The following is a 16,431-nucleotide window of genomic DNA, read 5'->3' as shown; positions in this document are numbered from 1 at the left end:
AAAAACATAAAGTGATCTAATGCCTTGATATCCCAGTGTAGTCCACAGACCAGCAGTGACATCCCCATGGGAGCCTGTTAGAAAGACAGAATCTTAACAACCACCTCCCCCCACCCCACCCAGAGCTACTGAATTGGCACCTACATTTTAACAATGTATAACAGATGATTTGAATATACATTAAAGTTTAAGGCACACTGGCCTGATGATGATATTCTTATCCTCTCAAAAGATAAATTAATGATTAAGTAGATAATTCATCAATGAAATGGAATAAGGCATGAGAATGAACTATTTGAGATTTTTCTGGTTTAATAGCACTTCCAAAGGAGGAAAGTAGACTGAGGTGAATTTAAAGTAGTAAGAACTTGATATATGATGGTATACTTTTTGTATGAATATCAAAATATGTATTTATCATAAAATGTAGCTTTATTATTTTATCCTTCACGATTCTGTGTTTCAAGAAATTTAGAAACTAATATTCTTGTTTGATATACTTGACATATACCGTGGAAGCAAGCAAGGTTACAAAGCAAATGACCCAGGGAACTTTCTCTGGGTAGCCTAGTAAGAAGCTGGCTGGGATCAAGGACACTCATTCCCCCCAGCAAGGACTGATATCAAACTATTCTTCCATGGGATTACGAGCTCTAAAAGCCTCTAAGTGGCATTGCTGACCAGCTGGCATTCCTAAACAGCTGGCACTTAAGTTTAGACTACTTGGCCTTGAGTCCCAAATTGTCACGCCTTCCATTTCACTCTATTAACAGGGAATGCAACAAGAGAGGAGGGTTTGGTAGGGAACACCTGCTGGAGTCCAATCTCACTGTGTAGTCAACAGTTATACACAAGACCCAGCAAACTTCTCTATGATGCCAAGGTAATGGAAGACCCATACACCCGCTGATCTTTCCGTCCATGAATTTCAGCCCATGCCAAGTGATGCTTACTTAGTGTAAACATAAGCCCAGTGAATGACAAACATAAACACATGGTTGTCAGTGGTATGATACTGTACAGAGCAAGTCAAAACTTTTAATATACTTTTCAAGAGGAGACATATAAGAATAAAACAGTACCTTTTGCACTAAATTTTAAACTGATCTTCGGTCTTATATCAGTATCAGTAATTTTCAGAGACATCAACTTTTTATAACTGCAAGTAGAAAAAACTTAAGTTACAATTAATACCAAAGTTACTTAAGATTTCTGATATCAGCATGGCTAAATAAGTGAATATTGTCCTCTCCTCCTCCTTCTGGAAAAATTTAAAAGCAAAGGAAAAAAGGGAATGAACAAACAAAATCCACCAACAAGGATAACCCCACACTGTCAATTTTGTTGGAATTACCAGACAAATAGAACTGCTAAATCTCATACCAAAAAAAAAAAAAAAAAAGGCTGTGTGGCAACAGAAATACTGTAAAAAAGCAGCAAAACTATAACTCCCCCCAGACCTTCCTCCAACATAAGATCTTATCAATCACTAATCCAAGAAGAAAACTCATGTAAGGACTAGTGATTTTTAAAAAAAGGCAACAAAGAAATTAGCATAACAGCAATACAAATAACCAAAAAAAATGAGGGGTAAAAGTAGCAAAATTTATTAAACAGACTAAACACTAATGTTGTCATGAAAAACTTGAGACTTGGCACTGAGATAAACTCTCCCACAGAAAACAAAATAAAACAAAAATGGGGCAATACCAACTGGATGTTTTAAGTTTAATGAGGACAGAGATTTAGGTGTTGGAGGTTGTTAGAGGTGTTTTATCTCCAGCACCAAGACACTGCCCACCATAAACTACAATGGAAACATTTTAAACTCTAACAATATGAAGTATTGGCAAAGATACTGAATAAAAAATATTCTATACTGCTGGTGGGAGTGTAACCAGGTAAAACCACTGTGGGAAACAATTCAGCAAAATCTAGAAAAGTAGAAGATATGGTCAGATGGCCTACTGATTCTATTCCTAGGGATATATTCTGGAAAACTTTCTGTACATATACATCTGGAGACACATCCAGGCATGCTCATCATAGCACTGTTGTTATGGTCAGAATTCAGAAATAACCTGTATTTCTACCAGTGTAAACAGAAAAAAATTGAACTATACTTATAAATAACAATATATTATGGAATTTATATCCAGAAGTAAAACATGACAACAAATGCACAAAGGTGGAATGATATGGAAACATTATTGTAAGGTTCATACAATACCTATACTATACATACAATAGTATAGTATTGGAAAATGAACTTTGACAAGTTAAAAACATATATTATAAGTCTTAGAGCAATCATGAGAGAGAGAGGGTGAAAGACAGAAAGACAGAAAGAACAAACAAACCCAGGAAATAAAACACAAGGAACAGATGGGAAAAACTGAAAACAACCAGGAAGATGGTAGATTTAAATCCAGCCATATCAATAACTACAGCAAATCTACATGGAATAAACACCCAAATTTAACAGATAGGCATTGTCAGGTTGGATATAAAGAAGCAAGACCTATGCTGTCCATAAGAAACTCTCTTTAAATACAGACATATTTAGGTTGAGGTAAAAAGATGCAAAAAGATATATACCATGCGAATATTAATCCAAAGAAGACACAAAATGACTAATAGGTACATGAAAAGATGCTAACGTTAGTAATCATCCAGAAAATGCAAATCAAAACTACAATGAGAGATCATCTCACACTTGTTAGATTGTCTGTTACCGAAAACACAATAAGTGTTGGCCAGATATGGAGAAAAAGGAACCCTGTGCACTGCTGGTGGGAACGCAAAGTGATACAGTCACCAGGAGAAACAGTATGGAGGTTCCTCAAAAAATTAAAAGTAGGGGCACCTTGGTGGCTCAGACAGTTGAGCATCCAACTTTGGCTCAGGTCATGATCTCTTTCATGAGTTCCAGCTCCACATCAGGCTCTGTGCTGACAGCTCAGAGCCTGGAGCCTGCTAGGGATTCTCTCTCTCCCTCTCTGTCTGCTCCTCCCCCGCCTGCGCATGCTCCTTCCCCCCTCCCTCCTTCTCTCTTTCTCGCTCTCAAAAATAAACATTAAATGGGGCACCTAGGTGGCTCAGTCAGTGTCCGACTTGGGCTCAGGTCATGATCTCACAGTTTGTAGGTTCAAGCCCCACATCAGAGTCTGTGCTGACAGCTCAGTGCCTGGAGCCTGCTTCGGATTCTGTGTCTCCCTCTCTCTCTGCCCCTCCCCTGCTTGCACTTTGTCTTTCTCTCAAAAAATAAACCTTAAAATAAATTAATAAATTAATAAATTTTAAAAAATATTTAAAAAAATTAAAAATACAATTAATCCAGCAACCCCACTTTTGGGTATATATTGTATACCCAAAGGATATGAAATCTCTGTCTTGAAGAGATATCTACATGTCCATGTTCACTGCAGTATTATTTACAATAGCCAGGATATGAAAACAACTAAATGTCTATAAGTAGATGCATGGATAAACAAAATATGATTTTTATACACACACACACACACACACACACGCATGCACTAGAACACTATTTAGCCATAAAAAAAAGGAAATCCTGCCATTTGTGACCACATGGGTGAACCTGGAGAGCATTATACTAAGTGAAGTAAGCCAGACGGAGAAAGACAAATACTGTATGATCCCACATAAATGTAGGAGCTAAAAAACCCCAAACTCACAAAAACAGAAAGTGGAATGGTGGTTGCCAAGGATAAGGGTGTGGGGAAAATGAATAAGGGGTCAAATTCCAGTGTACAGCATGGTGACTACAGTTAATATTTTTTGTATACTCGAAAGTTGCTAAGAAAGATCTTCAAAGTTCTCATCACACACACACACACACAAGAAAAAAGTTAACATATTCATCACCTCATACAGTTAATTAACCTTACTGTGGGAATCTTTTTATAATACATACATAAATCAAATCATCACTTTCTATACCTTAAACTTATACAATGTTCTATGTCAGTTATATCTTTTAAAAGCTAGGAAGAAAATAGCAGCAATATAGAAAAAAATAAATAGATGACGAACAACTGTTCTTTACCCCAGGAAAATAAGGCTGATTCAGCATGTGAAAATACATTAATGTATTCAGCATATTAACAGATTAAAGAATAAGAAGAAAACCATATGATCATCTCAATGCATGCAGAGAAGCACTAATTCAATACTCATTCATGATAAAAAAAAATTTAAGAGAACTAGGAAAACAAAAGAATTTATTCAACCAGAAAAAGGGCAACTACAGTTGATAGCTAAGAACACACTAAATGGAGAAAAACTGAAGTCTTCTCCCTAAGATCTAGAAAAGGCAACGATGTCTACTCTCACCACTTGTATTTAACATTGTACCAGAAGACCTAGCCAGTGCAGTAAGAGAAATAAGCAAAAAGTATATAAACTGGAAAAAAGAAATAGAGTTGTTTTTAGCCACAAATGACATGATCATCTGTTGAAAACCTCAAAGAATCTATAAGATGATATTAGAATTATTAAATACCAAGTCACAGGATACATGTCCAATATATACAAACCAATTCCACATAATACAAATAACTAGAAGTTAAAATTTCAAAAGTATTATTTGCAACAGCATAAAAAAACAAATACACAGAAAACTACAAACATTCCTGTGAGACATCAAAGAAGTTATAATTAAATGTAATTACACTCCACATTCATGGATAGGAAGCCTCAATACTGTTAAGACACAAATCATCCCCAAACTGGACTATAGATTCAACATAATCCCACTCATAATCCCAGCAAAAAGTTTGCAAACATTATAAGATGTTTCTTAGCTTTAATAAAGAACAGCAAAGGATCTAGAACAAAGTAGTTTTGAAAAATAAGAATAAAGTTGAAATCACACCACCTAATTTCAAAAGATAATAAAAAGCTATAGTATTGAAGATAGTATGGTATTGTTAAATGGACAAACATACAAATGAATGGAATACAAAAATGACTATATATAGTCTATAGATTTTAGATAGATAGATCTATATCTATCTATGGGACAGAGTGAACCTTGACCCTTATTGTCATACCACATGCAAAAATTAACTTGAAATGGATTATAAATCCGAGGCACCTGGGTGGCTCAGTCGGATAAGTGTCCAACTCTTGATTTCAGCTCACAGTTTGTGAGTCCAAGCCCTATGTCAGGCTCCTAGCTGACAGCACAGAGCTTCTATCTCTCCCTTACTCTCTGCCTCTCTCTACCTCTCAAAAATGAATAAATTTTTAAAAAAGAAGTGGATTATAAATCTAAATGTAAAACTGTTTTTAGTTTTATTAAAAAAACTGTTAGAAAAAATATAGGAGAAAATCTTTGTGATTTTGGGGCAGAAAAAATTTTCTTAAAACACAGAAAGCATTAAGCATAAAAGAAATGTTAAGACTTCACTGAAATTACTTAATTTTTGATTTTTGAAAGATACCTTTTAGAAAATAAAAAGGCAAGTCATGGCCTGGGATAAAATATTTTAAAAATACATATTAGGTAATTTGTACCTGGAATACACAATGAAATTTTATAACTCAAAGATAAACAATCCAATGTAAAAATGGGCAAAAAATTAGACTAGACAATTCATCAAAGAAGATATATAGGTGAAATAACACATGTATAAACATGTGGAAAGATATTCAACTTCATTAGTTATTAGGCAAATGCAAATTAAAACCACAATATACTATTACACACCTGCAGAGAAACTAGAACTCTCCTCCACTGTTGGTGAGAATGAAAATGTATAGCAACTTTGAAAAACATTTGGCAGTATTTTATAATATTAAACATATACCATAAGACTCATCACTCTTGCTCCTAGGAATTTATACAAGAGAAAGGAAAGAATATGTCTATACAAAAAGTATGTAAGTGAAATTTATAGTAGTTTTAATCATAATAGCCAAGCCAGAAACAACTCAAATGTCCTCAACTGTTGAATGAATAAATAAGTTGTGGTACATTTATACAATGGAAGACTACTTAGCAATAAACAAAAATAAACTAGTGTTGGGGTGCCTGGGTGGCTCAGTCAGTTAAATGTCCGTCTTTAGCTCAGTCATGATCTCATGGTTTGTGGGTTTGAGCCCTGTGTTGGGCTCTGTGCTGACAGCTCAGAGCCTGGAACCTACTTTGAACTCTGCGTCTCCCTCTCTCTCTGCCCCTCTCTGGTTCGTTCATTCATTCATTCTCTCTCTCTCTCTCAAAAATGAATAAACATTTTAATAAAAAAAAACTAGTGATACATGCAATAACATGGATGAATCTCAAAAATATTATGCTAAGTGAAAAAGTTCAAATGCAAAAGGCTTCCCTATTAAAGGACAGTCAGTAAAAAGCAGTACCATCAGGACAGAAATCACATGAGTGGTTACCAGCATCTAGAGGCTGGGCACGGGGAATGACTACAAAGACATTTGGGGGGAACTTTTTGGGAAGATAAAAATATTCTGTATCTTGATCATGGTAGTGGTTACCCAAATGTATACAAAGAAACTCATTTAAATGTATAGTTCTAAAGAGTGGATTTTACTGTATATAAACTACAGCTTGAAAAACTGACCTAAAAAAAAGAACTTCAGTGTTTAGAAATGCATTTATAATTGGCACTTTCATAAAAAAGAGCAAGGAAATGATTACTGTGAAGGTCAGGATAGGTTACCTAGGGAGAAGATGAGGAGTCAGGGAGAGAGGGCCCAAGTGAGTGCTTCTGGAGTACGGGCAAAATCCCATCTTGGGTAGGGCTATGACAGTGTTTGCTTTATGATATTCCTTAAATTCTGCATTTATATTTTGTGAGCTTTTCCTTATACTTTAATAACCATAAAACATTTTAAAGTTTAAAAAAGAATGATTCTGTTATTCATTCGTAAAACTCCATAAAGTAGCTCTTCCAATTTTGGTATTGTGATCGAGTTACCAGAGGATTCTCCCACAGATAACAACTAAAAAAACCTGGGCAAATTACAAAAAGTACTCCCTGTGGCACTGGATAGTAGAAGTAAAAGACCAATTCTGCTGAGAGGGTACGTGCTCAGAGGAGAGGAGGTAAGGGCTGGGTGAAATGTTAGTAAATTCACCAATCCTAGAGCTTTTAACCTGGGGCTAACTATACCCTGGCAGAAAACAAGTCTCCTAGGCTGTAGGAACCAGAAAATTGAAGCCAGGGAACCATGGCTATTGAAGAGAGTGGGGGAATCCCAGAAGAGAAAGAGATCCCCAAATATTTCTACCCACACCTCTGACTGCTGAACCACATGTTTGGAACAGACTCAAAGCAGCTCAGGTGAAGGCAAAAGAACTGAATGGAGACTGGGGCCACTACCTGCCTCCCCCAAAAAAGAGTTCACAGTCCATATACAAGTTAATTGACTGTCAAAACAAAAGTACATTACCTATTGCAGAATAACGGAATTCGGAACCTCTACATCTGTCATGTATTCATTGGGTACCAGCTATATGTCAGGTACCCATGTGCCATTACGCTATGCACTAGAAATATGCTAGTAAGCAAGATAAAGTTCTTGCCTTCAGTGAGGTTATAGTCAAATGGAGAAGACAGACAAGAAAGTATAATAAAACTTAGTACATAGAGTTGACCTTTGAATTGAACATGGGTTTAAACTTCTACATGGATCTTTTTCATACAATGCAGTACTGTAAATGTATTTTCTCTTTCTTACGATTTTCTTAATAACATTTTCTTTTCTCTAGCTTAGAAATTTCAATATACTTCTCTGTAACTTTTTTTAAATCCAGTCAATTCAGTATATAAAACATATACAAAATATGTGTTAATTGCCTATTTAAGCTATCAGTAAGTCTTCCAGTCAAAAACAGGCTATTAGTAGCCTGTTAAGTTTTGGGGGAGTCAAAAGTTACATGAAAATTTTTGGCGGATGGTGGGGGTGGGGTTGGTACTTCTAGCCCCTATGCTGTTCAAGGGTCAATATTAAATTTCTTGATAGAAGTAAAGGGAACACGTGATAGAAACACCTAATGTCTAATGTCTTTCCAAAACTTTTAACCAGGCAAAACCAAAGGAGTAGAGTATTCCAAGCAAGGCCTGAAGGTAAAATAGATGGTATACTCAAGAACTAAAAGAAGCTCGGTATACTTGGTGCATATACACTAAGAAAAGAATGACAAGAGATGACACTAGTGAGTGCAGCAGGGACAGGGTGTCTGAAAAGTCAACCTAAGAAGTCCGAACTAAATTAAGAGCAAGGAGAAGCCTCTGAAAGATTTTTAAACAGAGAAGTGATACAGTTCAATTTTCATTTTTGATAAGTATTCTTGATGGCTATGTAAACAACCGACTGAAGGAAGGTAAGGCTAGGGACAAAAAGACCAGTTTAGAAGCCGTTTCAGAATTCCAAGTGAGAAATAATAATGTGATTTAGTTTAGTGCAAATGTAGGGGTGGAAGTAAGGAGGCATTTATAATATTTTTAAGAAGCTGAATTGACTGGACTTAAAAATTACACAGCAGTGCTGGGAAGGAAGATTCTAAGTCCAGTTATGGACATGCTGAACTACAGTTATTTCTGGAAATAAAAGTGGAGCTTTTTGAGGGTGCCTGGGTGGCTTAATCTGATTCTTGATTTTGGTTCAGGTCATGATCTCACAGTTTGTGAGTTTGAGTCCCTCATCAGGCTTCATTCACGCTGGCAGTGTGGAGCCTGCTTGGGACTCTCTCTCTCCTCTCTTTCTCTCAAAATAAACTTTAAAAAAAAATTTAAAAAATAAAACTAAAAGTGGAACTATTTAGTATGCCGGTGGATAGATCTAAATTTTAGGAGTGGAACCTATGCCAGAGATAAAGACTTGGGTTTCATTATCTTATAAAGGAAAACTGATGCCTTAGATATCAATGCCATATTCCTGGTAGTCTGAAAAATGGTAGACGTTTACACTTTCAACAGAAGAAAACAGAATCAATGAATTAGGAGAACTTTTCCTATTGAAATTTCTAATTTTAATAGCAATAATGCTCTCTACCTCTATGAGTTCCCAACTAACACTAGATCTTCCTCTGCATTACAGTTTTCTCATCCAAGAAATAAGATGATTCTAATCATTCCAGCAAGCTTGGAGGCCTGGATAAGTTTTGAAAGCTAGGAGAAAGTTTTTACATCATAACAACTTAATTTAAATGACTTTAAGAAAAATATGTTTTGTTTTCAGGAAAAGATTATCTTTATACCTAGAGGAAAAGCATTCACATAATTAACCCTTACTTGCTTTAGAATTTAATTGTCTACAGCATAGGGAGAGAGGAGAAGACAAACGTCAATCAAATTCAATTTTTTTCATACAACTAATACTCTTTTAAACTTAATAGAGCTCCAAAAAAGAAATTAATACACAAACTTAATGGAGCTCCAACAATTGACAGAAAAAGAAAAAAAGCAGCAACTGAAAAATATGTACATGCTCAGGAAGAAGAAGAGTTTATTTCAAGCTTACCTTGCTCCTAAATTTTCAATGGTTATATATTCATCCTTTCTCACAACTTCAAACTGCAAGTGATGGAAAAAGAAAAAAATAGCCCTAAAGTAGTTCAATTTTCAAAATTCTTTAATGTTACTTCTTAGCCTTACCATTTGAAAAAAGACAATGAGAATGAAGCTAAACAGACTTTAAAACAAGTAAAACAGAAGTAACAAGGTGAACCATACGCAATCCTAATCAAACAACAAACGAGTGGATCTTAAAAAGCAGTCCAACTTTATATCAGTATAGGATTTAAATGCCAAATCTAAAACACAAAAAAATATATATGCAAAAAAAGAAATAATACATATTTATTAGTTTGGTCCATTAGCTTATAAACTGAAGATGTGACAAGACACTTCCATAACTAGAAAAAATTAAGTAGATACAATTTGACTATGTTGTATGTAATAGGAACAATATGTGATGTTCTACAGATATTTTCATGGGAAAATGTTTACAAACTAAAAAAAGTTCAGAAAGTCTAAAATTATTTCAATCTTAGGTGGCACAGAATTAGATTATCATCTTTGATTTATGACAGACTTTCCCTCTTGGTACAGTCATTGCCTGCTTTGTTTCTCTCCCTCCCTCCCCCTGTGTGCATCTTTATTTTTAAATATTTTTGTTGTTCTTAAGGTCCAAATCTATTGCTTTGGAGAAATCAAAGCAATAGAAAGGTCAGGGAGCTTGTCATCATCAAAAGAAAAAATATGACTAGAATACTATTATGATTCCCAAGTCTGTTTGCAGTAAAAAATATCAGTGAAGGGAAGAAAAATAAGAAAAAAGATACTTACCAAAATTTTAACAATTCCAGGTACATCACATTGCAGCATCCTTACCATATCACCTGTACATCCTTCCTTCAAACATTTTCTCCCACTAAAACTCTAAAGTTATCAATAGAAAAAACAATAAATTATTAACAGAAAAAATACAAATAAAAATTTAAAAAATCACTAATGTACAAAATTGATTAAAGTTCAATGCAGATGTTGCTAGATGATAAAAGATGTGAACAAACACTGGAGAGTTAGCTGTTTAAAGAGAGTCCATAGGGCACGTGGGTGGCTTAGTAGGTTGGGCATCTGGCTTTTGGTATCTGCTCAGGGCTTTATCTCATGGTTCATGGGTTCGAGCCCCACATCAGGTTCCATGCTGACGGTGCAGGGTGGGATTCCCTCTCCATCTCTGCCCCTCTCCCACTCACACTGTCTCTCTCTCTCAAATAAATAAAAACTTTAAAAAAATAAAGATAGTCCAATTTGTGTATTAATTGATTTCCTATTTAAAATGCATGATCACACTTTTCTCTCTCATCATTTCTACTTCAAAATCTTCAAGCAGCTATATTACAGCCTAAAACGTATTTGCTGCCCCGCAGGGAAAGCAACTTCAAGTAAAATGTACTGATTAAACAAGTATAAAAAGGAATACTGAATTTTTATCAGATATATGAGGATTCCAGGGAAAGGAATAAAAATGTTGAGTCCTTTCTCTGGCTCTGACCTTACTATTTCCCTTGGTTAAGTTACTTAGTGTTCTTTTACTTCTCCTTCTTGAAGTTGAGCTATATTGATTGCCCTAACAATCAAAGAAGGTGAAAATTATTCACATGTTGCTTTAAATAAATAAATAAATAAATAAGCATAAAACTTCATACAATAATGTTTAGTGTACGATGCAAGTTCATATTTTTTTATCTGTCAATCCTCACAACAATCTTAAGAGGTAGGTATTACTATTCTCACTTCAAATGGTTTAGAAAACTGGGTCTGAGAGTCGTTAAATCACCAGCCTAATGAAAAAAAAAAAAATAGTGGTGGCTCAATCTGCACATGAACCCAGATCACTCAACACTATATACAATATTCTTTGTACTATACCACAATTCCTTTATAAGGGGTTTTCTGCTGTTTGCACAATATAGACACTCTAGAATGAAACAGTACAGACCCAACCTATGGCCATTAGCTCACTAAAGAGTAACCAATATAGAACTGAGCTTTGGAATTCTACTTTCTTAAGAATTTAATTTAATTATATTACCTTAGGTAAAAACAAATAATACAGATAGGGGTGCTCAGTTGGTTGAGCATCCAACTCTTGATTTCGGCTCAGATCATGGGATCAAGCCCACATCAGGCTCTGTGCTGACCATGGAGCCTGTTTGAGATTCTCTTTTCTCTCTCCCTCTGCCCCCTTCCCCCACTTGCGCTCTCTATAAATAAACAAATAAACAAATAAATAAAAAATTGAAGGCTATAACATTTATTATTGTCCCCCGCTCCTTAAAATAGAAACTATCCTTAAAATTGTATGTACCCTTTCCTTTTTTTTGGTTTACCAAATATATATATCCTTTGAATCTATGTTCTTTATGTGAATACACGCAACAATATTTCTATTTTTAGGACTGTAAACTTCTAAAAGGAAGGAAACAAACTGATAAAAATCACTAAACAAAGCAATTAGCAGAGTATCCCCAACAAAGATGTGTTTAATAAATGGTGATAATGAACAAAGAATAATGAGGAGAAAAGCACGAGACAACAGGCAAAGAAAAATAGAGGGGAAAGAAAAAGGAGAAAAGGATATGAACAGGAAGAAATGAAGAGAAATGGATAAAGGAAGAAATGCTGTGAAGCTTTGAAGGAAAAACAAAATACCTGGTCATTTTCACCTGGATATTTTAAATTTTTGAACTTTTTCCAACAAATTTTATGGAAATAAACACAGCAGCTTTTACTGCACATTAACTGAAAAAATCCCTGGAAAAGATAAAAGTAAGCAGTTGACATGAAAATAGTAGTTCATACAGATATAGAAAATACTACCATAAGTCTCATTCATTCATTTCATTCATTCATTTATTTATTTATACATGATTACCTTAAGTCACTTTCCAAACTATTCTATAACTAAATGAATTTTACATGGCATTCAAAATTTATCAACAGATCACTGGTCATCAAAGAACTTTATAGGTCATTTTTCATAGGTCCATTTTCCCATCACTAAAGACAGTGCATTAGGATAGAAAGAAAAGTCGGTCAATTTGAAGTCAATGTAATCATCTTCCATATACCGCATACAACAAAATATCCGAAATTTGATGTGTGATCTTTTCAGAGGAACGTGCTCTCTGCCCCTCTTCTTCACCTCCATTTTTACATTTCTCTTTTCCTCCAGCCCCAATTTCATACCATTTTCTCCTGCATCTCTGCTAATAATCACCAGACCTGATTTGTTCTCTTAGTGATAGCTACTGCATTATCCCAGTGTTTAAATTTCTTGTCCTCCCCAGTGTGAGCTCCCTGGGAACTACAGCCCTGCATCCTTTAAATAGGTAAACTGCATGAATGGCATAAATTTTTTGGCCAGGAGGTTCTGCTGCTACATGCTGTCCATGTGATTGGAACCCTGGAAGCCTCCCTGGCAAACCTTAGATTTTTATCACCATATCACCTAAACCAAGACCAACTTGCCCCACGTTGAGCACTCCACTTCCCCAGGTCCACTTCCCAAAACTTGTATTACTCTAATGAATAGATCTTGGATTTCTCCCCCATCACTCGCTGTATACATCATGCCTTGCAACTGGAATTCCACTATATGACAGACGTGGTGTCAGATTGGCACTGACGGTCACATCTTATCCTATCTTGTGATTTCCCACAGCCTCATTCTGATATATCCAGAGAGAACTAGACTTGAAGTACTTTGTTAAATTTCTTCAAATCCAGGTTGGTTTCATTTTGTTTGACCAAGACCCATACAACAGATAATGATCGCTCACTTAGTAACATAATTCTTGAGGAGTAACAACCTTTCTCCTTAGTAAAATGCTAGTATTTTCAACCTATAACATTTCTAACTATAAAGAATATTTCACATATTTTTCATGTATGATTACAGGCATTTGAATATTACAAAATCCTTAGCAAAATCGATTATTTTTTTATTGACTCACAGGATTTAAATAATTCCTGCTCACTATGAATCTAAGTACTCAGAGATACTCAACTTCTTAACTGCATGAATTACTACTGTAATTAAACTAAGTACTCTTTTTAAACAATATTTTGATGCATGATAAAAATAATTTTTATCAAAGTTTAATTTTTAATTATATTAATTTAAAATCAGTTAATAATTATATTACCTTGTAATTGGTGTTCTTTAAAATGTCAGCTTCACAAGATCGCTCACAATCTAGATAACTGCAAATGGTCTGCTTCATTATATTACTTTCAGTTGTGTTGATAAAATCATTAAGAAGATCCTAGATTAAAAGGTTTTTTTAATTTTATGAATTATTAGTAACAAGACTGCAACACTTCCAATATTTTACCTTAAATAATATGTCCGTTTTATTATCTCCCTTTTTGAAGGCATTGTATGTTTTCTTAAAAAACAGTATAGAACATATTTCCCTCATTCAAAGTAAACAATACATGAGAAGGCCCTAAATTAGAAATACTGGGTTTTTTACTGAACATAAACATGGAGAAAGGAAAAAGTCTTTATTTGAGTCTATACCTCTGTTCACCATCCTAACTCATGGCACAACACCCAGCATGTTCCTGTTAAAAATTACTTGCTCTGATATACATACAGAGAGACAACAAATCACTGGGAGCCCAGGAGGGTCTGCTAGAACTGGTCTCCAGAACACCATATTGGCAGTGGGACTCCTGGAGTGGTGTAATATGCCACTCGGGGCCATTATGGGCAGAAGTAGCGTACAGAAATATGCTTCCAATGTTGAGTTACAACTTGGAATGAAATTTCCTATTTTAAAAATGCTGATTAAATGTAGATGAAACACATTACCAGGTCTATGTTAAGCAGGTCCTTTGACCAGGTCCTTAATCCTTATCCCTTAGAGAGACAGTATTACGAGATTTCAAATAGCAGTATTTCTAATATACTGAGAGTATACAACATGACTAATAAGCTTCCATAGACTATTTGATAAATCTAGTCACCATAACATTCTTTTGATGCCATTCAGAATTTTAAATTGATGGCTGATATTGAAGAATAAAGATATTTTGACCAAATTAAAACATTTTAGTATCAAGAAGAGAGAGAAAGAAATGAGAGGCATTTAAGGACCTTTCAGTATGAGGGTAGTATATCCTGTCAGCATAGCCAATGGCCAAGTGGAAATGCTAAAAACAACAACAGCAGCAACAAAGGACTCACAGAAAATATATAACTACTGCAGTTTCACAGATCTTAAACTTAGTACTTCAATATTGATCTACTGATACTCCCACCAAATATATGCCACACATGCCTATAGGCATATATACATACGGATATACGCAGCTAGCTACAGGGGTGTGTATCTCTGTGTTTTCCATCTTCTCTACGCCAGCCCCTTGCCTTCTTTAGAACACTAACTACAATTTGTAACTATTTTATTAGGTTTTTTTCCCTTTTTAATCCTTTTGTTCCTTATTCTTTATTCCTTATCTCTTGCCTCCCATCTTAGGCATTCATTCATTCAACATATTTACAAAATGCCTGTTTTAAGCCAGCTTGCTATGGAAGTTATGTATGTTAATGGTAACAGTAGTAAACTTAGCAGGCTAAGACTTAGCCCTCATAGGACTCACATCAATGTCATCTACCTCTATCTGTTCAGCTTCAAGCCAGAAATCTTGAACTCAGCCACTGCATAATAGATTCCATCACCTTTTGCATGTAATATATCAACAAGTAACTACTGAGTCTTCTTCCAAAATACATTGCAAATTTTTCCATTTCTATCTCCATTTTTACCACTGGAGCTGCCTAACAGTTAGGCAGCTGTTACCTAGATTATTAACTGTAACAGCTGCCTAACTGCCCCCCTCTTCCCCACCTACTCTGCTCCAAGGTACTCTCTACACAGAAGCAAAAGATGTCAGTTACTTGCTTAAAACTCATCAATGGCTTCCCACTGTACCTAAAACAAAGTGGGGAACCCTTACCAAGGACTGCAAGGTTCTGCAGAACGTGCTGCTGAACCCAGTATATCTAGCCATCTCTTGAAATTCATCTCCAGCCTTGCTCATTATAAAATTTACACAGTTTTATCTTTTTCAGTTCCTCAGACTTGCTTGTGAAAGCCACACTATATTCCATTTACCTAGAATTGTTCTTCCCCCAGTCTTCACAGAGCTAGTTCTAGTCTCAATCTGCTGGTTCCAACTTGAGTATCACCTCCCAGAGAGACCACATATACATACGCATATATACGTATAAATACAGATACATACAGTATACAAGTGTATATGTTCATGTTCTCCATTTTCTCATTTTATTATAATTTGATTATATCATTCTACTGTTTAAAAGTCTTCAGGGGTTTCACATTAAACTCAAGATAGGGTCTGAACCCCATACTTGGCTTATTAAGGCCTTCCATGATGTGGCTGACATTTACCTCTGTTATATTATGCATTTATGAAACAAGAACAGATGGTCATTTAAAAAAAACCAAAGAACATAATACGTAACAACAAAAACTCTTAGTAGATAATAGCTGAAATAGTCATTGAAATTAAAATTTCAATAGAAGGATAGGAACAATGGTAATGTTAAAAAATAACAAGCATTTCAAAGGACACCACCCTGGCTAGGGTGCCAGCATCTCTAAGGGTGCTATATTGCCCCACCAGGATGAGTTTATCTAAAGGGATATATGAGGACAGGAACAACTGGGGCAGGGAAGGCCTCTGGTGGAACTCACCCAGGATAAAGGGGTACAGGTCGCCCTCTAATTGCCCTAAAAATAAACTAATCATAATGTCTGAGAAGCAAGATTTTCAGTGGGTTGCCAGGCATCAATCTTAACAAATTAAGAACATACTGGCCTACAGCCAGAACAGGGTCATTGAA

General features: G+C 35.3%; 1 protein-coding gene across 10 annotated transcripts in view; it reads right to left on the bottom strand.

Annotated features, from left to right (window-relative positions):
* Positions 1 to 16,431, bottom strand: part of DZIP3 (DAZ interacting zinc finger protein 3) — a 131,718-nt gene that overhangs the window by 80,425 nt on the left and 34,862 nt on the right. For all 10 annotated transcript variants that reach the window (XM_060640091.3, XM_060640090.3, XM_060640089.3 and 7 more), the window contains 5 exons: positions 13,703 to 13,822; positions 12,207 to 12,308; positions 10,335 to 10,427; positions 9,508 to 9,560; positions 1,083 to 1,159 (listed from right to left, as the gene is read on the bottom strand). In XM_060640091.3, the coding sequence (XP_060496074.3) occupies positions 1,083 to 1,159; positions 9,508 to 9,560; positions 10,335 to 10,427; positions 12,207 to 12,308; positions 13,703 to 13,822 (445 nt within the window). The remainder of the gene's footprint in view (positions 1 to 1,082; positions 1,160 to 9,507; positions 9,561 to 10,334; positions 10,428 to 12,206; positions 12,309 to 13,702; positions 13,823 to 16,431) is intronic.

Source organism: Panthera onca, chromosome C2, assembly GCF_046562875.1.
Source record: "Panthera onca isolate mPanOnc1 chromosome C2, mPanOnc1 haplotype 2, whole genome shotgun sequence".
NCBI classification, from domain to species: Eukaryota; Metazoa; Chordata; class Mammalia; order Carnivora; family Felidae; genus Panthera; species Panthera onca.
The sequence above is the reverse complement of the archived record's forward strand: the minus strand, read 5'-3'. Positions and strand labels throughout refer to the sequence as shown.